We start from the raw sequence: 20928 nt of genomic DNA on the forward strand, positions 1-20928 counted from the left end.
TGAAGAGAAGCACTCCCACAGCATGATGCTGCCACCATCATATTCAACAGTGGGGATGGTGTGTTCATTGTGATCAGTCATGTGCAGTGTTAGTTCTCCGTCACAAGTAGCGTTTTGCATATTTGACCAAAAAGTGCAATTTTGTTCTGTTCTGACCAGTGTCCAACACGGCTTCTGGCAAACTGCTAACTGCACTTCTTACAGGTTTCTTTTAACTATGACATTCTCTTCTTGCCACTCTTCCACAATGACCACATTTGTGCAGTGATGACTAATAGTCGTCCTGTGGACAGATTCCCCCACCTGAGCTGTGGATTTCTGCACGAAATGAGAAATCCACAGAGAACCAAACATGGAGAAGCAGCATTCAGCTTCTATGCAACACAAATCTGGAACAAGCTTCAAAACAACGCTGCTGTTTTGCCGAGTTCCTTTAAATCCAGGCTGAAAACCCTCCTGCTTAGATGTCTTTTATTAGCACCAAGAGAAACATTATTCTGAATATTTCATGTGTGTAGTTCATGATAGCATTTAACAAAATGTAGTGTTTTTTCTTTGTTTCATAATGGATGACTGTTTATGAACCGTCTTGTTGCTGAAATGTGCAATACAAATAAACTTGAGTTGGTCAGATCAGTTTATTGATGTGACAAATTAACAATAGATGTGTCAAGGCACTTCAAAAATAAAAAGTCAATTCAATCCAACAATACCAACATAAACAAAGTCTATCACACACATTCCAATTATATCCCAGAAATCAAACCTTAAAGTGAATTTCAGTTCATTATTCAATAACAACATTAGACCCATTAAAGCACCAATAGTTTAAAAATCATAGAATTATTTCTCATTTTACTATTTAAATCTGACCTTTAACATCAAAACTAAACAACCAGACAGTGAACTGACATATGAAAGCTCCTGAGCTCTAGTTCTTCTATATCACTGATTTTCTCACTTAAAAATGTTCATAAAAATGTACAGAAATCAAACTAACTAAAGCTTAATTTACATAAAACAATTCTTGTCATTTACAGCTCAATTATAAACAGTTCTTTAAGTTGAAGTATAAGCTGTCTTCTAGCTGTTAAATAAATCCTGTGTATATGATAAAACTGGATCATCCGCTGATTATAAGTATGAACGGCAGTATGACGTAATATCGACTTTATTGTAACATTACAATAAAGTAATGTTACAATACTTTATTGTAACATTACTATAACTGCTGCATTATAACTAATGCAGCAGTTATAATGCTGCATTATAACCCTATGTTATAATGTTATTCTCTCATCAGAAACATACATTGAGTGCTTTGATTCTTTCATGCATGTTTGAGTAATCCTTTAAATCAAGAGTTCAGGAGTGACTAAACTCTCTGAGGTGAGCCTCACAGACAGCTCCTCCTGCTGCAAACACCTGGTGGAGCTGCACATCTACAGAGCTCATACATGTTACTTCATAGCGCAATGCTGGTAAAACATTGTTAAAGGCCAAATGGAGAAATGTGTCAACGTGCTGAAGGCCCAGTGTTAGAAAGAGATGGAAGTCTTAAATAGAGTCATTTAACACAAATGAAGGTAACAGTCACTTCATTGTGATATAAATTGACATTATGTGCATGGTAAATATATAATAGTGCCCCTTTAAACTAAAAAAAATATACAGATGCTAATATGCTCTCTTGAATCCTCTTGAGGTTTACTTGGTCTTGGAAGAAGAGTCCTTCTCTAAACGTTGTAAAGTTGCCTGGACTTTTTTCTGCACTTTGCGAAAGTGAAGCCTCCTCCAGAAGCTCGTTTGCTTCTCACGTCCCCACTCCAGGTCCTGGAGGAAAACCTTAGAGAAGAAGGAGAGGAAAAGCATTTCAGAGTGAGAACGGAGTAAATAGTGACACTGATTCTAGGTGGGTGTAGGATAACACCATCGCTCTGCGGAGAAAAACCTTGATGCTCATTCTCAACTCAGTTATTCACACACACATTCACACACACATGGTGGCAAGCTATGGGATTGTAGCTATATGTGTGGGCTGTTTTAAGTCAGTTGAGCTTTCTGAGTGATCAAAATTAACCTCCAGCTTGCATGTTGGACCTCGTCCCAACCAAGTTATTTAAAAAGAGTTTCTTTTGATTACTGCCCTAATTTTTAGATGATTAGTCAAATGAGATTCTTTTGGTTCTTTGATCATTCTAACAGACACAATCTTTCTGGTTTATCTAAAACATTGACTTTGTTCTGGACAGAACCCTCACCTGCTGAAAGCTTTTAGCAATTTTTTTGTTTAAAAAGTCACTTCTACCAGGTCCTGATCATATCCTGAGGCCATGACCCCCCATTTCAGAAGAATTTTATTGTCATTGTCAGAAAGACAACGAAATTACAGTTCCAGTACAACCATCCATTACACAACAATACGAGGGGGCGAAGGGGTAGTTGGCTGAGGCCTCGCAGCCTGACAGGCGCCGCCTTGCAGAGGAAATAGGAAAAATAAGAAAAACATCAGGTAAGGAGAGGAAAAAAAACCAGCCTGTCTCACACTCTGCTCTTTGCAAGGCAGAGTTTGAGATGAATAAAAAAATTACCTCGGCACTTAAGCACATATAAACACATATAGACAAAACAAGCCGGGTACGAGGAGGAGGTGTGACATGCATATGGGTCTCATGTGAGTTATGTGTGTGTCAGACCATGAACCCCAACTGAAGCACGCAAATGTCTGTGCGATCTTGGAGTTCACCACCAGCTTTATCAGTTCAGGGCCACAGATGTTCTCAGGGAGGGAGGGCAGCAGAACAGAGCCTTCTTTAGACATAACAACCAGGGGAGGCCCAAACAGCCGCCGGCATCTTCCGAAATTTCCGATAAGCCAGGTAGCCGCCAACTCCAATATGCAGAAAACCTGTTATCATAAATCCAAACATGTATACATCTTTGTATACATCTTTGATTGTGTCTCTGGCAGCTGAAGGAGGAACAGCTTATCCTGCTCTCTCCCGTCCTTACTGATAACTTTGCCTGTGAATTATTTTTAAAGTCACAATTTTTATGGTTATATTTACATTATCGACATAATAACTGGATTACTTCAGACTTAAGGACTGGGAAATTTTTTCACTTTTATTTTTANCTCCAGAAGCTCGTTTGCTTCTCACGTCCCCACTCCAGGTCCCGGAGGAAAACCTTTAGAGAAGAAGGAGAGGAAAAGCATTTCAGAGTGAGAACAGAGTAAAACATCAGGTAAGGAGAGGAAAAAAAACTAAAGTTACGTATGTAACTACGGTTCTATGAATCCCTACTGACCGCCAGAGGGCGGTGCTGAAAGCACTGAATGTTCCTTTCGCGCATGTGCTGTTCGAGCAATAATGTCAACAGAGTCACACCTGTGACACATCGGATGATCAATCAGAGGCTATATAGCATGACGTCATCCGAGGCTCTGTTCCTACAGAATCTTCTCACGAAACGCAAGGATTCTGAGTGACAGAGAATCTCTGGCGGTCATCCGGGATTCAGAGAACCGTAGTTACATACGTAACTTTCGTTCTATTTCATCCCTACTGACCGCCAGAGGGCGGTGCTGAAAGCACTGAATGACTAATACCAGCAATGTCACAAGGAATCCTGAGCACATACCTCAATGAGGAGACCCAGAGGACCCCTATAAAAGAACCTGGTCCAGAGAATGAGAGGAGGCCACATTCACATTGTAAAATCTAGTGAACGTGGTCGGAGAAGCCCATGATGCCGCCACACATATAGCTTCCAGTGGAACCCCTCTCAAGGCTGCCCAGGAAGTGGAAACACTCCTGGTAGAGTGTGCCTTCACGCCAACTGGCCGGGGGCGATGCCCTGCAGTGCAGGCGTGGCAGATGACGTCCACGATCCAATGGGAGAGGCGCTGTTTGGACAGAGGACAACCTAATCTCGGGCCCCCATAACACAAGAAAAGCTGGTCCGAGCGCCTTATAGCAGCAGTGGCTGCAATATAGGCTTCCAGTGCCCTCACTGGGCACAGTAACTCAGAACTATCGTCAGCTTCCCCTGACGTAGGCTGAAAACGCGCCAACCTCAATGGTTGGTTACAATGAGAACGAGAAAGCACTTTAGGGACAAACGCCGGGTTTGGCCACAAGGTAACCCCAGAACCATCTGAACCCCATCTGAGACATGACGGGCTGACAGAAAGAGCATGTAGCTCACTGACCCTCTTAGCGGAGACAATAGCCAACAAAAAAGCCGTTTTACATGACACCCATTTGAGGTCTGTATGAACCAAAGGCTCAAATGGAGGGCGGCACAGAGCACTGAGGACCAAGGACAGGTCCCAAACTGGTGCTCCCGGAATTGTTGGCAGGTGCAGCCTACGAGCACCACGCAAAAAAAGAGAAACCAGCTTATGGCTCCCCACTGTACAGCCATCAACATCAGCATGACAAGATGATATAGCCGCTACATATACCTTAAGCGTCGAAGGAGAGCATCCCCCATCAAGAAGCGACTGAAGAAATTCCAAAATAGTGGGAACCGGACAGGTTACTGGATCAGTATTGTGGGCAGAACACCACCGGGAAAACAAACGCCATCTGTTGTCATATTGCTGACGAGTGGAGAATGCCCTGGCACTCAAAATAGTGTGCCTGACAGGACCTGAATACCCAGTCAGCTGCTGTTCAAGTCTCCCAGTGGCCACACCCACAGCCGGAGGCGTTGAGGGTCGGGATGCCATATCTGACCCCCCAACTGAGACAGTAAATCTTCCTGGTCGGAAGACACCATGGGACACTGTGACACAGACTCTGTAGAAGAGGGAACCATGGCCGTGCCGGCCAAAATGGAGCCACCAGCAACATCTTGTGGCCTTCCTCGAGAACTCTCTGAAGAGTTGGCCATATCAGGGAAAGGGGGGGAAGGCATATAGGAGGACTCTTGGCCAAGCATGGGCCAAGGCGTCCTGGCCCAGCGCACCTGCCGCCCCTGTAAGGGAAAACCATAGAGGGCAATGAGTCGACTCCTCCGTGGCGAACAGGTCGACTTCTGCCTGACCAAAAAGGTCCCAGATCAGGCGGACTATATCGCCGTGGAGAGACCACTCTCCCTGAGCCGGCGCCTGTCGGGAAAGGGAGTCTGCTACCTGGTTGTGCAGCCCTGGCAAGTACACCGCCCGCAGGGTGGATAGGTGAACAGACGCCCATTCCAGGAGATCCTGGGACTCCTTCAGAAGCTGTGCTGACCTGGTGCCACCTTGGTGGTTGATGTGGTAGACAACAGAGGTGTTGTCTGACCGAATCAGGACATGCCTCCCCTGCAGGTGGGGCAAAAAGTGCCTGAGAGCCAAATGCACAGCATGCAGCTCCAATACATTTATATGTTTGGAGCGATCCTGTGGACACCAGCGGCCCTGGACCGCCCTGTGTTGCCATACAGCACCCCATCCCATGGAGCTGGCATCTGTCGTGACCACCTCCCTGCGATACACAACCACCCCCATGGACACGCCCCTGGACAAGTAGGCCCTGTCTCTCCATGGACTCAGGGCACGAAGACATGGCCACGTTACCACAAGTTTGCAATGCCTGTGTAGTCTCGAATCCAGGTGCCAGCTGTTGATCCACCTCTGCAAAGGGTGCAAAGACAGCAGACCTAGGGGCACAACCCGAGTAACTGATGTTAGTTTGCCCAGCAGCCGCAGGAAGACGATGTAAGAAAGCTGCCTGCCCAGCCTGAATCGACTCACCAGTCGGAGAATACCATCCACCCTCTGGACAGATGGGTAGGCTGTCATGGAGGGAGAATCCAAAACCACCCCAAGAAAAGTGGTTGTCTGTGAAGGAATCAGACAGCTCTTCTCCAAGTTCACCCTGAGGCCCAACCGGGACACATGAGCGAGCAGGCGACTCGCATCGCGAGATGCCTGCTCTCGAGACGGGGCGCAGAGAAGCCAGTCGTCGAGGTATGGCAGAACCTTCATACCTTGGGCCTGCAGAGGAGAGAGGGCCGCCTTCACGCACCGAGTGAACACCCTCGGGGACAGTGAGAGGCCGAACGGGAGCACACGGAACTGCCAGTGGCGACCCCGATAGGCAAACCTGAGAAAGCGACGATGTTCCGCCGCAATAGGTACATGAAAGAACGCATCTGTAAGGTCGATTGATGTAAACCATTCTCCCTTTATCACAGCCCGCAGAACCTCTGCAGTCGTGAGCATGTGAAAAGGCAGGACCTTTAAATACTGATCGAGTCCCCTGAGATCTAAAATGGGACAAAATCCGCCCGTCTTTTTTGGCACGAGAAAATACGTTGAATAGTAGCCTCTGGGTTGCCGCAGAGGATCCACTGCCTCGATTGCACCCTTGGACAGGAGGGCGGAAAGCTCCTGGTCCACGGCTTGCGCTTTCACCGGGTCGGCAATGACGGTCACCCTGACCCGGTGTGAAATGTGAGGCCACCGTCAGAATTGTAGCCGGTAACCATGGGTCAGAGTGGCAACCACCCATGGATCCACAGCGAGAGCAGCCCAGTAACTGAGCTGCTGATGAGAAAAATATCCGACAGCCGGCCTGGTGGCCTCACTTTCTCTCCCTCCGACCCCTAGGTGGTCTGGGGGGATGGTGGCCAACGTCTGCGGCCCGGGTGTGTCTGGTCGGTTGGCGGACCAGCTCACGAAAGTCCCTGCTGGATCTCCGCTCTACATGACGAGGGTAAGACCCACTAGGCCGAGCAGAACCCTGAGGCAGCGGCCGAATACTGGGGCCAGCCGCTGGGCGCCTTGGATTACGATGAGGAGGGGGCATACCTCTGCTGAGGCCTGAAAGCTGTTCTCTAGTCTGCCGCGCCTGAACGGTTCGGTCTAGCGCTTCCAAGGCAGCAGAACCGAACAACTCCCCTGGCACAACAGGAACACTGCGGAGGGTCCTACGGCATGTTTCAGTCAACGTGGACTGAGCCAGCCAGACCTGTTGGCGAGCCTGGACCAGAAAAGACATCACACGCCCAAGCTCTTTGGACATCAATGCAAAGGCCTGAAGCGCTGCATCGCTAAAGCCAATAGCTGCATCTGCCCCATTGGTATCCTGAAGGGATGCAGAAAGGGCAAACATGAGGTGCGCCAAGGAATTGCCAAGGCGGCCGGCACGTGCTCCAGCATTATATGCCTTACAGAGGAAGTCATCTGTAATACGACATTGAGCCCGTGGGCACCGAACATCATCACGCAGTGCTTCATCTGGAGACACGATGAGCGAGGCAACAGCAGGTTCAACCGCAGGCATGCAGTCCAAGCCCGCCTTGACCGACTCATGCATAGCTGCCAACACTCGACCATCTGGGGAGAGGTTTGAAAAGGCTTTAGGGTCCCGCCAACAAGCATGCAACTCCCTGAGGTACTCCTCCAATGGAGGGACAGAAAAGGGAGTAGGGCCTCGGCCACGCCTGAAAAAGGCACTGCCAGGAGCGGAGTCCACCTCTCGCGGGACATCCAGCTGCAGCTGTCTCAAAGCCATACGCATGATGTCTCGCATTGAGCTGTCACCAGCCCCACTAGCTGCACTCTGAGATGAAGAGTGTGAGCCAGTCTCTGAAGCGCGAGACGACTGTGCCTCCTCTTCCTCATTCCCAAAGTGNAGGCAGAGGCAGCCAAAGACAGCACATCGTCCTCCACAGCCAACTCTGGCATAGGTGGGGAAGGGAACCCAGTCAGGGGAGCCTCCACCTGACATGCCTGAAAAAGGGATTTCATCTCCGCCAACTCTGCAGACAACCGCTCAACCCTTGTGGAAAGACCCTGGTCAGACTTAGCTCGCTTCTTCTTAGGAGGAGCCACAGAGGCTGTGGCCTCAGTCCTTCGCTTAGAGCGCCTAGGCACGGCCACCTGCCCAGAAGGTGGAAGGTCATGTCCACACTCGGGGCGTAACTGGGCCAGTCGAGCCACCTTCATTGCATGGGGCATGTAGCTGCAATTCATGCAGGGATTATCCGACAGGGCCTCAACCAGGTGATCATGCCCGAGGCAGGCAGGGCACAGGTTATGACCATCATCTGCCTGAAGCACAGCTCCACAATCCGAACAACAGTGGGAGCTGTCCATGTCCAACAGTGAAGCGAGTCTCAGCACAGGCAGACAGAGCAGACTAAGATTGGGAGAAGGGCAGAGAATAAAAGAGCAACAAAGGGGCTGACCCCGTCAACTATGTCCAGAATAAGGAAAAAAAACTAAACTGGGAGAGGGGAGCAAAAACGTTGCCGTCACCAATTAAGCAGCAAACGAAGAGTCAGGTAAGCCCAGCACAAAGCTACGATCACAAAATTGGCTGAAATTGGGAGAGGGGGCGAGACGCTACCATCACCAATTACAGAAAAAACCAGCAGACCAACTGCAGCCAGACGCGGTCAGCAACGTCCAGCATAGGACGAGAAAAAAAAAAAAAAAAAAAAGAGGCTGACGCCGTCAGCCACGTCCGGACAGGACAAAATTCCACATAAAACTGGGAGAGGGGACAAAAAAGGTTCCCGTCACCAATCAAAGTATTAACAAACCGCTTATAAGGTAGCTAAAATTGGGAGAGGGGGCGAGACGCTACCGTCACCAATTAAAGCAAACCGTCAAACTAAGAAAGGCTAACACCGTTAGCTAAACTCCAACAGGTTTACAAACACAGTGGGGCTAAGCTGTGAGTTGGGAGAGGAGGCGGAAACGCTGTCATCACCAACAAACAGTTCCTTAAATGAAGATCCGTCGCAGCCCTCGGAGGGCGATACACCGCAACTCCGGCCAACAGGCAGTCGGGCGTCCAACGACGGCAAAAGATTCAGAAATCCAAAAAGGCTGATGCCATACGAAACGAACCGCACGCGAGAAGAAAAGAGGAACAGAGCCTCGGATGACGTCATGCTATATAGCCTCTGATTGATCATCCGATGTGTCACAGGTGTGACTCTGTTGACATTATTGCTCGAACAGCGCATGCGCGAAAGGAACATTCAGTGCTTTCAGCACCGCCCTCTGGCGGTCAGTAGGGATGAAATAGAACCAGCCTGTCTCACACTCTGCTCTTTGCAAGAATAAAAAAATAACCTCGGCACTTAAGCACATATAAACACATATAGACAAAACAAGCCAGGTACGAGGAGGAGGTGTGACATGCATATGGGTCTCATGTGAGTTATGTGTGTGTCAGACCATGAACCCCAACTGAAGCATGCAATTGTCTGTGCGATCTTGGAGTTCACCACCAGCTTTATCAGTTCAGGGCCAGAGATGTTCTCAGGGAGAGGGGGCAGCAGAACAGAGCCTTCTTTAGACATAACAACCAGGGGAGGCCAAAACAGCCGCCGACATCTTCCGAAATTTCCGATAAGCCAGGTAGCCGCCAACTCCAATATGCAGAAAACCTGTTATCATAAATCCAATCATGTACACATCTTCAACATCCTCGACTGACAGGGTCGTCAGACACACGGTCTTCCACTTCCATCCAGAATCCATTGTGTATCCAGCGAAGACGTATCCGTCGGGACACGAGTGTTCCCCTTTTCCTGGTTTCCCAGGGGAAAAACTTTTATCAATTGCATTGGGAGACCAGCTGACCAGATCCATAATTTGCAACTTCAGAAGCTATGCAAAGAAGACTCTAAAAACACAGGACACAGACGCTGAGCAGGGAAGACAGGGAGGGCAGGGAGACAGAGAAAGTACGTCTTCCTCCTTCAAAAGACAGAGCAGAAAAAGTGTGTACCTTCAGCTGCTGCTTGACCCGTTTGTGGTCCCAGGATGAAGCATTCTCTTGTATCACTCTCAGGATGGGGTGCCAACCACCTGAGATGTCCGAGCCTTCAGTGACAGACGCCAGGACTTTGACTTGTTGGTTGTTGCCTTGGTTACCGGTTAGACCCCGGCCATACAGCGACTGCTTCCCCTCATCAGTGATAGGATTAAAATACAAGCTGCACAGGGACACAGACATATTCACAGACTGACATTCTCATGAGACACATAAATACATTTATGAACGTTGTGTGTGTGTGTGTGTGTGCGTGTCTGTGTGTGTGTGTGTTTTTCCGCACTATAAGGCGCACCTTCAATGAACGGCCTATTTTAAAACTTTTTTCATATACAAGGCGCACCGCATTATAAGGCGCATAGAATAGATGCTGCAGTAGAGGCTGGAGTTACATTATGCATCCACTAGATGGAGCTGCACTAAAGAGAATGTCAATAAAACAGTCCCACTCCGGTGGGCGACTGGGCCGGGGCGTGGCCGAATGATGGTCACTCTTCTCCATTCGCACACAGCATGTTCGTGGAGAACGTGGTGCTAAATGACCTGCAGATGACCTGATTCTAGACGGTCAGTAGGTAGATAGGTCAGTCAAACTTTATTAATAGATTACATCCAGCGTTCTGACAACTATCCCAGCATCCACCACGCACTTCTTCTACGGGCGAAAATTAAGTCGGGGGCTGCTTACCATAGTTGCTAGACCTGTTGTGGCTCAATATTGGTCCATAAATAAGGCGCACCGGATTATAAGGCGCACTGTCGGCTTTTGAGGAAATTGAAGGTTTTTAGGTGTGCCTTATAGTGCGGAAAATACGGTAATTGCAATGCTAGACATTTTCACACATTTGCTTACAATGCAGTATTCAATTTAAAATACTGCATTTACATCTTAATTTTATGATATTGCATAAATGGAAAATAGAAAAATAAAATTGATGAACTTATGGCTAATTTGGCAGAAATCTCACACCTCAGGTGACAAGAAGTTCAAAACTTTTCTATGAAAATTTATCATTGTGACATTATCAGTTTGATCCTTTATTGGCTCTTGGAAAACCAAATGTTTCTCACAGCAAAGAAATGATAGTGTTAGAGATTTTTTGGTATTATAATTTTATTACTTTAGTTCATATTCAGTCTAATGTTAATCAATAGTTAATTAACATTCAGTATTATTGTGATTTTCAGTTTAAAGTGTTCTCTTCCTTATGCGTGTATAAACTGACCTGGAGGTCACATCTGCCTGTTCGTCTTCATGTGAAGATATCTATGCGTTTCCCAGACCTTAAATTATGTTTCCACAGGTGCCTTATCAATCGGAATACTCCCTACCTTAGAAACTGTCTGTGTGCAGTAGTATTTTGTCTCTGCTGTCTATCCTCCTTCTTTTTACTTGATAATAAAAGACAAGCCGTAACCAAGGGTCTTTAGAACCCTTGCTCAGAGGAGCAGTTTGCTGAGACTTCTCCTTTTGCAAAAGCTTGGTCATAAAATTCATATACGTTGTCTGCGGTTCTTTTAATGAAGGTTCAAGGAAAATACCTATCAGACAGCTTCACACCACTTCTTAAAATTCTTTGGATACATTTTCAAGAGCAAAAAGATTTAATCCAAGCCAGTCATGTTTGTGTCTTTGTTTCACAGCAACACCTTATACGACTCAACTAGAGTCTAGTTGGGTCACCCCAAGATCACTAAGTCTTCTTAAAGTCTCTGAGAACAGTTCTTCAAAATATAGTCAGTGTTTTCAGCAAAGTTGAGCTGACTGTCCAGGAACGACCCAAGGTATTTAAAATTTGCCACAGTTTCAACAGGTTGGCCATCGAGAGAAACTGGAACCACTTTAAGGTCTTATTTAGATCATTTAATTAGCTCTACATTCTTAAGAGAATGAAAAATTAATAATAAATAAATGAAGAAAGACATTGCTTTATTCTGATTTAGTAATGTAATTATATTAGTTGTGTTACCACCCCCACGCCACTAGAGGCAGTAGCTGGCCCGAAAGATGCGACTAAGGACCAGATTTAGAAGTACTGTGATCCCTCGTTTTTCGCGGGGGTTGCGTCCCGAAAATAACCCGCGATAAGTGAAATCCACAAAGTAGTTACCTTTAATTTTTACAGTTATTATACAGCATAATTAAATACTCTACATTGAAACCAAAGAACAAAACCTGTTCATCAATCGGGCCTTAATGTGATCCGGAGCAGTGGCGCAACTACACATTATTCAGGTGGATGCGAAAACATAAATCGGCGCCCCCCGATCCCCCTCTCCCCCGAAGGAAGGTTGAAGGAGCGTGGAAAACATACGCTCGCTTCCCCCCCTACCCTCCCGAGACGAAGTTACGTGAAAGGTAAAACTCGCCACATTTACCTCGTCACGTGCGCGAGGTGAAGGAGCATAAGGCGCGCTGAAGTTTACGGGAAAACATAATCGGCGCGCCGCCCCCTCCAGACGGGGTTTTGACGCCCCCTCTGGTGCTGCGCCCCTATGCGTTGCATGCGCTGCATACCCCCTTTTTTGCGCCACTGATTCGGAGTCATGTCATTAAAGCGTCTCCTCCAACCTGCCCCGAGAGATTCACAGCTGGATCTACGGCAGAGCGATGGATTTCATCAAGCGAGCCTCTGGTCGGGTTTTGCGCTTATTCTGGCCACAGTTTTTCCAGCAGGCATTCAAAGTTTTTAGCTTTCATCTCCTGAATGTGGAGCTCGGAGACTGTTTAACCAATCAGGACGCAGAACACAATGCACTATGAAAAAAATCCGCGAAGCAGCGAGACCGCGAAAGGTGAACCGCGTTATAGCGAGGGATCACTGTACACCGAAAGCTACAGAATTTGGTAAAAACTGTGAGTTTTGCTGAAGTAATTAAAGACACAAGTTCAAATCCATGCTGAGAGTGGAGCTCCTTCAATCAGGGCTCCCCCGCAGCTCTGATTGGCTCAGCAATGTAACGTGATCTTTTGCAGCAAGTGATGGCAAAGCGGGGCGTCATCACGACTTTACATAAGTGTGTCTTTACCTCCGCAGAGGCTCCGCCGAACCCCTGAGACCGACTCATCGAACCCCTGGGGTTTGACCGAACCCAGGTTAAGAACCACTGATCTAGAGCTTGAAACTCAATACAACTGGAAGAATCACCTCGTTTGAACCTGGTTCTGAAAATGCAGCACTATATTGTTCTCATGTACCTTCATCAGCTCAACGTTAAGCCGTTCTTTGGGCTCAGATAGGTATGGTCACACCGTTGTCTCAGCAGACAGTTCTGGTAGCAGTCATTAAACACATTAAATATGTTGCTGTTTGCACGGTCTGCACCAGGAATAACGTCAGAAATAATCTCCATCTGGATCTTTACTTACTTCTGAACAACTGAAGTCTCCCATATCATAGGATTTTACTAAATTTGAATCAATTTGTTGAGGAAAACAAAAACAGTCATACTTACAAATATAGATTCATTTGTAAAACCTGTCACCTGATGTCTCTGAACGCTCCCATCCACAGCAGAGATCGTCAGCCTACTGATTATCATGTTATCCATGTTCCTGGCATCCTGAAAATGGCTTCAGATGGAGGTCCCCACAACAACATGACTTCTGCTCACAGTCAAACTTCTCTCATTGCAGAGCAGAAGAGGACAATGTTTGACTTTTAAACCTTTGTTGAGGAAGATAAGCTCATGGGATAAGATCGGCTTCACATGTAAGTATCTGTCCATCACAATCTCCCAAAATTAAGGAAATCAGTGCAGATAAGTCAGTGTATCTCTACTGGCCACCTTTCTTCACTCTTTCTATTTACTCTCCTGATATAGTTGGAGAAATTGCTGTGAATACCTTGATGCTTTCTCTCTGTTTTTCTGGACAGAGTAGCATAAAGCATTTGCTCGCCTGATTATGAGCCCAATGCATCCATCCTGAATCCAAACTGGTGACTTAGAAAACAGATTAAAATAAGTTATGCATTTCTGTCCATTAAACATTAAACCGTTTGTATTTTGCTAATCAGCACCATTTGAGAAAACTTAAGTCATTGAGTAATTATTCATACCACAGCTTCACTAACATTCCAAACCCCTTTAACTTGTTTTTGAAACCTTCTGAATGTATTTATTTACTTCCTGTGTGTTTGTTTTTCTTTTTCAAGCTCATACATGTCTCACACTCGCTGTCGTTACAACAAAGCATTGATTTTTATTTTTATTTTTTTGCATAAACGTTCAGTGAGAAAAAGGAGGAAATTAAATCCAACCAGAACTACTTATAAATACAGTTAGTGCAGTGAGGAGACACATACTGTAAGGTGTGGATGGTGGGATGCTCCCTGCAGGCATCAACCAGAGCCACAGCTGCCTCCTCGCTGATAGCATTGTAAGCCACGTTGAGCTCCTGCAGCCCTGTGTGCTGCGGCAGCCTCTCAGCCAGCTCCAGAGCCCCGCTGTTGCCCAGCCCAGTGTGCATTAGGGACAGGTAGATCAGAGACTGGTTCTGGGGCAGCGCCTCCAGCAGGATGCGGACTCCAGAGTCCAGCAGTGGGTTATCACAGAGCCTGGAAGGCAACACCAGATGCTGAGGCAAGATCGTAAAATTAAAAATACTACCATTAATATACTTAATTAATGAAATCAAATAAAAATGCAAATAAATATACTTAAATGTATATTTACTTTGGTTTACACTTTCTTTGCGGACAATATCTCAAAATATTTTGCACATTTTCAAAAGGAAAATTGACGTTAAAATGTTCAAAATGATAATTTCGTTATTTTGTTTGTTTTGTTTAAAAATAAAATTTAATTTAATTTTTCAATTAAATTAAATTGAAAAAATTACTTTAGAACTGGCAAATGCATAAACTATGAGCCTATAACTTCCTGCCAGGTTCAGAACTAAAAAAGCCTTTCAGACAAAAAGAGAAGAGTCTTCCAGAAAACATAAGCCTGTCTGCAGTTTACTTAGAATTATGCTTCATCTCATTTTCATGAAGAAAAAATGCAAAGTGAGAATTTCTAAAAGGTTTTTGATCAGCTTAATGTGCTTTAAGATTTCTAAATGTGTGACATACAGGCCTTTGAATAACTCCTAGCCGAACATGAACCCACGGCTGAACCCTGACGTAAGTGTCTTACTGTAGGGAACTAATGCAGGTCTTGGGGTCCAGAAGCAGATCTTTCAGTAGGATGCAGGAATCAGGACCCAAGTTGTTGAACTGCAGACTGAAATCAACAACAAGACATAAACAGCTAATAGCTGTTAACACACAGCAAAAACGACTGCAATTATGGGTCTGCTACAGTCAATGATTGTTAGACAAGAAATTGAACATTCAGATTTTCAAACACTCATTTGCTGGTCCAGTTTGAATTAGAGAAGCTTTTATTGTTATATTAAGGAGGTTTTCTCACTCCTAGATGAAGATGGACCCACAACTTTACTTTAACCCATTTCAGTAAACAAAAAACAGCAAACCTCTTTGCTCTGTTACTGATGGTCATTTATACTTACATACAATTCTAATATAAATTAAGTGTTTCTATTTTTTTAAATGCCAAAATACACATATTGTTAAAGCATTGTGCCAAAGATAGACCTCCGTTGATATCTGGTCTTACTTGAGGCTGTGTGCATGCCTGAAAGCCGGCGCCAACATCTGCAGCATGTTATGAGTCAGGAGGCAGGAGGACAGGTCCAGCTCCTTCAGGTGATAACTGTGAAAAGAAACAAACAAACAAAAAACATTCAAATCAACACAATTTTACAGCCACCAACAATAAACAAAGAGAGTGTAAAGCTCATTTTGAAATTTCTTTACAAATTTAGGTTACAAGTTTTCACAATGTACATATCTTCATATGTGTTTGTCACATAGAACTCAGATCTTCTTAGTTGTTTTTTACCAGTTTTTCTAGAGAGGAAAAGGAGATTTTATTTATTCAAATGGGTGAAAAATGAACTTTACCTTGCAGACGCGCATGAAAGGACAGAGCTCAATATGAAGCATTTGAGTGAAGTCATCCGAACGTTGGTTAGACAAATGCTTTTGATTGAGGACAGCACCTCTACAGTCAGTCTGGGATTCTGAAACTCATACAAAAGGACTAGCAGATCCATCAGCTCCTCTGGTGGCTGAGGCTTACTTAGCTCTGGAATAAAGAAAGAAGTCTGTTTGCTAAATTATTTAGTAAAGGCAGTAGGATATCTTATTTGCAGCTGTAATTAATTTTTTCAAAAATGATGACTTATTTCAAGTAGAAATCTTAAAGGAATGTAAGAGTGAGTGGTTGCTCCTAGTGAAAAGAAATATGAAAGTACCAGTTCCAGGGATAGTTCATGGTAGGCCAACTTATTACCTTAAATGTAAAGGATGGGCATTGAAATATGAGTCTGGCACTCACGATTAAAACACATATCTACGTTTGTCCTGCTTGATCATTTCTAAGACTGGCCAAGAATAACCAGTACCTGGTCTTACATCCATTTGGCTTTAATACCAAATTTCAGACACAAAAATGTCAGAAGTCCATATACAACTTGCCAATGAGCCACATTAAAATAAATGGCAGACTTTCAAACACAATCTCTTTGGAAAGAAGACCAATAAGCCTGGTCTTATTTGCACCATCTACAGAGCCACTTGTTTAAAAAATTAAGCGTGAATTTAAGAGAATGACAGACAATGTCCTGGTGACCTTGTCTGACCCTGATGGCCGGCCTAACCTCATGTCTTCCTTCCACAGATTTGGCGTCAAGTTCCAATATAAATTAAACTTCAATTACTCACCTCAGGAAAACCTAAGAAAAAATGTACATTTGAAAGGAAAACAACTATCATCAAATATTTAGGTGTTAATATTACCAATACCTTAAATGGACAGTCTTATGTAAAATCCACCTTTTGGAGCTATATATCATTCTACAATGTTATTCCCTCATCAAAAACATATGTGGAGTGTTTGTTTTATTCTTTCATGCATGTTTAAGAAATCCTTTCATCTGTTTGGTTACCATTCTAGGTGTAGAAAATGAGTGACGGCCTTTTCAACAAATTCGATGAATTCCAATAAAACTTGTATTTGGATATTAAGATTTGTTCTGGGTGGAAATTAAAAGTTATGATCTGCAGATAAAGATAAAGATATGTAGGGCTCCCCTACTATTATAGTGCATTTGTCTATTTTTCAAAAAGTCACTCCGGTCTTCATCAATTAATAAGGGCATTACATCATTCATACTCTGTGCTAAAATAGTTGTGTGTAATTTATAGTCCAAATTCAAAAACACTTATTGGCCTATAGGATTAACAGTCTGTTTGGATGGTTAAGGATTTGTAGTAGGTTTCAAATTAGGGCGCTGCACCAACTGTAGTTTTCTGGCCGATCACCGATCTTTAAAAAGCCTGACCTACCGATTCTGACTTTGGCCCAAATGTCTGAATTTTTTTGTCTGAAATTTTGCTAAATACAACAAGAACGTCACTCAGTGGGATGACTATTAACTGAAAACGTGCAGACATGACCTGGTGGGCCGGACTGACAGACCGGCCCACCAGAAGAGGACAGTGGTTGATTTTTACCCTTCTTCTGAGGTTGGTAAGATCGAACGATAATATCGGCTTCACATGTCGCAATGAGAAACTGGACAGAGTGTGTATTTACCTCTTACAAGGTGCTTCCTGAGGGCACGTGTTATCTGAACAACCGTGGTGCTTTGGACATTGCAATCTAGTTGCTGAAGAAGTACCCGATTACTATATTGTAACAGTCCTCCCATGAAGATGGGGTAGAGCTCAAAAGATTTGCTGTCATCAAACTGCTGTGGTTGTGGGCCATGGACTCCCAAAAGGCTTTGCTCCACTTGATCCAGAACATCGTCGTTATGGCTGTCTTCAGTGCGGAACATTTCAACGGCCATAGTTCTGGCAATTTTGCCTTTGTTGTAGCTGCTTATTTTCTCATAAAGCTTTGGAAAAAGCTTAAGCAGGTTGAATATAGCAAAGAGCCTGAGTGGAATAAACTTGGAAAGGATGTTCACGAGGGCACTGACATCCTCACTTGCCTGACCAATGGCTACAGACACCTGGCTGGTTAGCTTCTGCAAAGCAGATTTGTTTTCCCCTAAAACTATATAGAGAGCTGCTAGGTACTCCTGCAAGGCTGGGACAGCAAACACGTACAGCTTCTCGTTGTCTTCACAGAGTTCTTTTGAAGAATGGTTTCCACTCTTTACACAAGGAGCCAGGAAGAAGTCTAGCACATCAGTCTGGAACACGGCCAGTTGATGCAGCTCTTCGTCCGTCTTGGTCTTTCCACCAATCCACTGTTCCAGTTCTTTGTCTGAGAAAGAGGTGCGCTTGTTCATCACACCATCATACGCAAGTTTTCCAACAGTAAGGACAACATACCTCATTAAAGAACTTTGATGCTCCTGAGAGGATGGACTTGTCCCAGTTCTTGTGCCAAGCACCTCACCCCCAAAGTTAAGCCGAAAAAAGCTAGTATAGATACCAGTCAGAGTGCGGATGGGGGCCTGAGTCGTCGTGAAATGAAGAAAGTGTAAGGTAGCGCATGTGAGCCAGCAGTAAGAGGGAAGAAAGCAAGCGGCAGCCAGCTGGCTTTCACTCTGCAGGTGGAGGTAAAGGAGCTCTATCAGCGTCTGGGCCTCCTTGTTCTGTGCTGCTTCTTCACTCTGCAGCAGGCGGCTGGTGAAGTACGCACGCTGGCGATCCGGGTCATTGAAACCACAAATCTGTGCATAACGACTCACATACTTCTGAGGGATGCGTTCCACAGCAGACAGTCTGGTGGCCATTAAGATACTGGCCTAGGAGACAGAGCAAAGAAGTTTAACAAAACAAAAAAAGAAAACAACTGGACATTTCAAAATTACACACAAATGATATTCTGTTGACAAGGAATATTTTAACAACTCAATATCTGCTAACCCTTAACCTATTGTATTTATAATTTTGGTTTGGGCGCAATGTCTTTTTCTCTGAAGAATAACGTTTTACATTAAATAATATCGCTGACTACATAAATAAAATGGTTACACAGGTACTATGCTGATCAGATATGCTTTTGGAGGACATTTCATAGTATGTGGAGTCTGTGAGCTTCATATAGTGGGATTGTATCAACTTTATGAAATGTTCAATTGATTCTGATATTTCTTCCAACTAGAAGTTTTTTTCCTTTACTGTGACAAATGCCTTAATGACAGGATATTGTGGAATCTGCTTTCTTTTCATTAAAAAAAGAAGAGGAAGAGCCCATTACTCTGATTAAATGGTTTTGGTGATTCTGACAGTCTGTAAGAGTACTGTTAGGTATTGATACAATTTTTATAAAAACAGTATATACTATCTAGTTTCAATGTACATTTAAACTTCACACAAGTCAAATTCTGTGTGGTACTGCTTGTCTTTAACTGTTTTGCTTTAAGAGGCCAGAAAAGACAACTTATGGCCGAGTTCTGCACATAAACCTAAACCAGAAAGAAGGAAAACTGGAAACAAAAGGCTAGAAGACATTAATAATGAGCAATGGTTTACCTCAGGAAGAAGATATTTCCTCAGCAGGTTCACAATGAGTACACTTGGTGGAAGAGGCTCATTGGGATCACTGCACAGCTCAGAGGACCCGATTCGGAAGTCAAGTTGCATCTTTTCCATCCCATTAAAGAGGAAAAGCACATCCTTAGCGTGGTCTCTATCTCCACTGAGTAAAGGATGGTTTTTCAGATGAAGATACTTCCTGCCAACCAGATCTCTTAGAGAAACTGCCCTGTTTAAGAGATGATAATGACCATTATTAAACAGCAAGGTCTGATTGAAAGTTAACACACAAGCTGAGCAAAAGTAGGGTTTCCCCCAGAAAACTTGTTAAGCCTGGTGGTCGGGGTGCCGAGGAGGTCCACCGTGTTTTTGTATTAAAAGATGCTAAGGTGACAGGAAATTTTAAAATATCACTCGGTAATTATACATTACGGGAAAACATCACCAGTGAAACACTACTGAAACCCACAACAAGTCTTAAAAACAACAAATCAAAATATACAATTAAAATGAATATCAATTATTTGCACTTCTGTTGAATGCAAATTAAGTCAGCAGCTCCATCAGGCCCCCCAGGACTTCAGGGGCCTCATAAATGCTAATATTTTAACAAAGACCACAGATACATGAAAGTAACACTTGTTTATTGAAATGACCAATACTGCTAAATTTGATTCAATTTCAGCATACATAAATTAAAAGATTTTAAATTGTTTAACATTTAAATGTAAGATTTTAAGGAGCTGGCAAGTTTACTTTGTAAAAGTTCAAAAAACAATAATCATAGTTAGATTGTTTTGTTACCTTAGCTACAATCTGATGCTGTGAGTTTAGTCTTTGAGTTTGAGCTGTTTGTTCACAAATACAATTTAGTCAGGGCCGTGCAGAGACCTTTGGAGGGGCAGGGGCTCAAAATTTAAAAAAGGGCACATTGAACAAGATCTTAAAACACCATACAACAACATAGCAACAACCCATATTAATCTAGAATTTAATTGGATCCTACTACATCATTGTGATCATGCGGGGACAATGCAAAGCAAATGTAGTCTATTTTCCCCAACAAGTTTAATGTTTCTGTTTCAGCTGCTGACAGTCCTGGAGGGCTGAGCTGATCTGAGACTGAAGCTGTTAAAACAGACCAGAGGAGATAAGGTTGCTGGTCATGAAGTTATGAAATAGGCAAATTTGCTGCCATTTTATTAATTAAGCCCAAATAATATCTAACTGTTTAACCTCTATAATAACTTGGCTGCAGACTGATTTATAGATCAAAGAAGCTCAAAGGGATTAACTCTATATAATCTTTTGATGTTGGCACCTCTGAGATCTAGAATTGTAAGACTGGGATATCAAGGCAAAGAAAACTCAGTAGGGCCATTAAGGGGCCCCTCCAGACATTCAGGGCCCCTAGAAATGGTTGAATTGTAACACAGACCACAGATCTAAACCTGTAGCATTCATTTATAAAGAATGACAATGTTATTAAATTTTTATTTAAAACATTCAGCTGAGAACAAAAAAATATATTTAGGATTTAATTAGGAAGTTTACTTTGTAAAAGTTTAAAGAATCATCTT

At 44.0% G+C, this 20928-nt stretch overlaps 2 protein-coding genes across 2 annotated transcripts in view; both read right to left on the reverse strand.

Moving 5' to 3' along the window:
- Nucleotides 1–619: 619 nt before the first annotated feature.
- Nucleotides 620–20928, reverse strand: part of nlrx1 (NLR family member X1) — a 28929-nt gene continuing 8620 nt past the window's right edge. The window contains exons 5-12 of the mRNA XM_007573409.2: nt 19346–19577; nt 17451–18615; nt 15755–15938; nt 15408–15503; nt 14925–15011; nt 14093–14344; nt 9741–9948; nt 620–1845 (exon numbers count right to left, since the gene is read on the reverse strand). Of these exons, the coding sequence (XP_007573471.1) occupies nt 1708–1845; nt 9741–9948; nt 14093–14344; nt 14925–15011; nt 15408–15503; nt 15755–15938; nt 17451–18615; nt 19346–19577 (2362 nt within the window). The 3' untranslated portion in view covers nt 620–1707. The remainder of the gene's footprint in view (nt 1846–9740; nt 9949–14092; nt 14345–14924; nt 15012–15407; nt 15504–15754; nt 15939–17450; nt 18616–19345; nt 19578–20928) is intronic.
- On the reverse strand, nt 3275–4758 carry LOC107833105 (uncharacterized). The gene is made up of 2 exons (XM_016661410.1): nt 3782–4758; nt 3275–3566 (listed from the first exon to the last, which is right to left on the reverse strand). The coding sequence occupies exons 1-2, from the start codon at nt 4733–4735 to the stop codon at nt 3564–3566; spliced, it is 957 nt and encodes a 318-aa protein (XP_016516896.1). The 5' UTR covers nt 4736–4758; the 3' UTR covers nt 3275–3563.

The sequence above is a fragment of the Poecilia formosa genome, unplaced genomic scaffold (genome assembly GCF_000485575.1).
Source record: "Poecilia formosa unplaced genomic scaffold, Poecilia_formosa-5.1.2 Scaffold328, whole genome shotgun sequence".
In the NCBI taxonomy this organism is placed as follows: domain Eukaryota; kingdom Metazoa; phylum Chordata; class Actinopteri; order Cyprinodontiformes; family Poeciliidae; genus Poecilia; species Poecilia formosa.

Bases quoted from the DNA above. Each gene is read 5' to 3' on its own strand.
- LOC107833105 (XM_016661410.1), bottom strand. From the start codon at position 4,735: ATGGCATCCCGACCCTCAACGCCTCCGGCTGTGGGTGTGGCCACTGGG.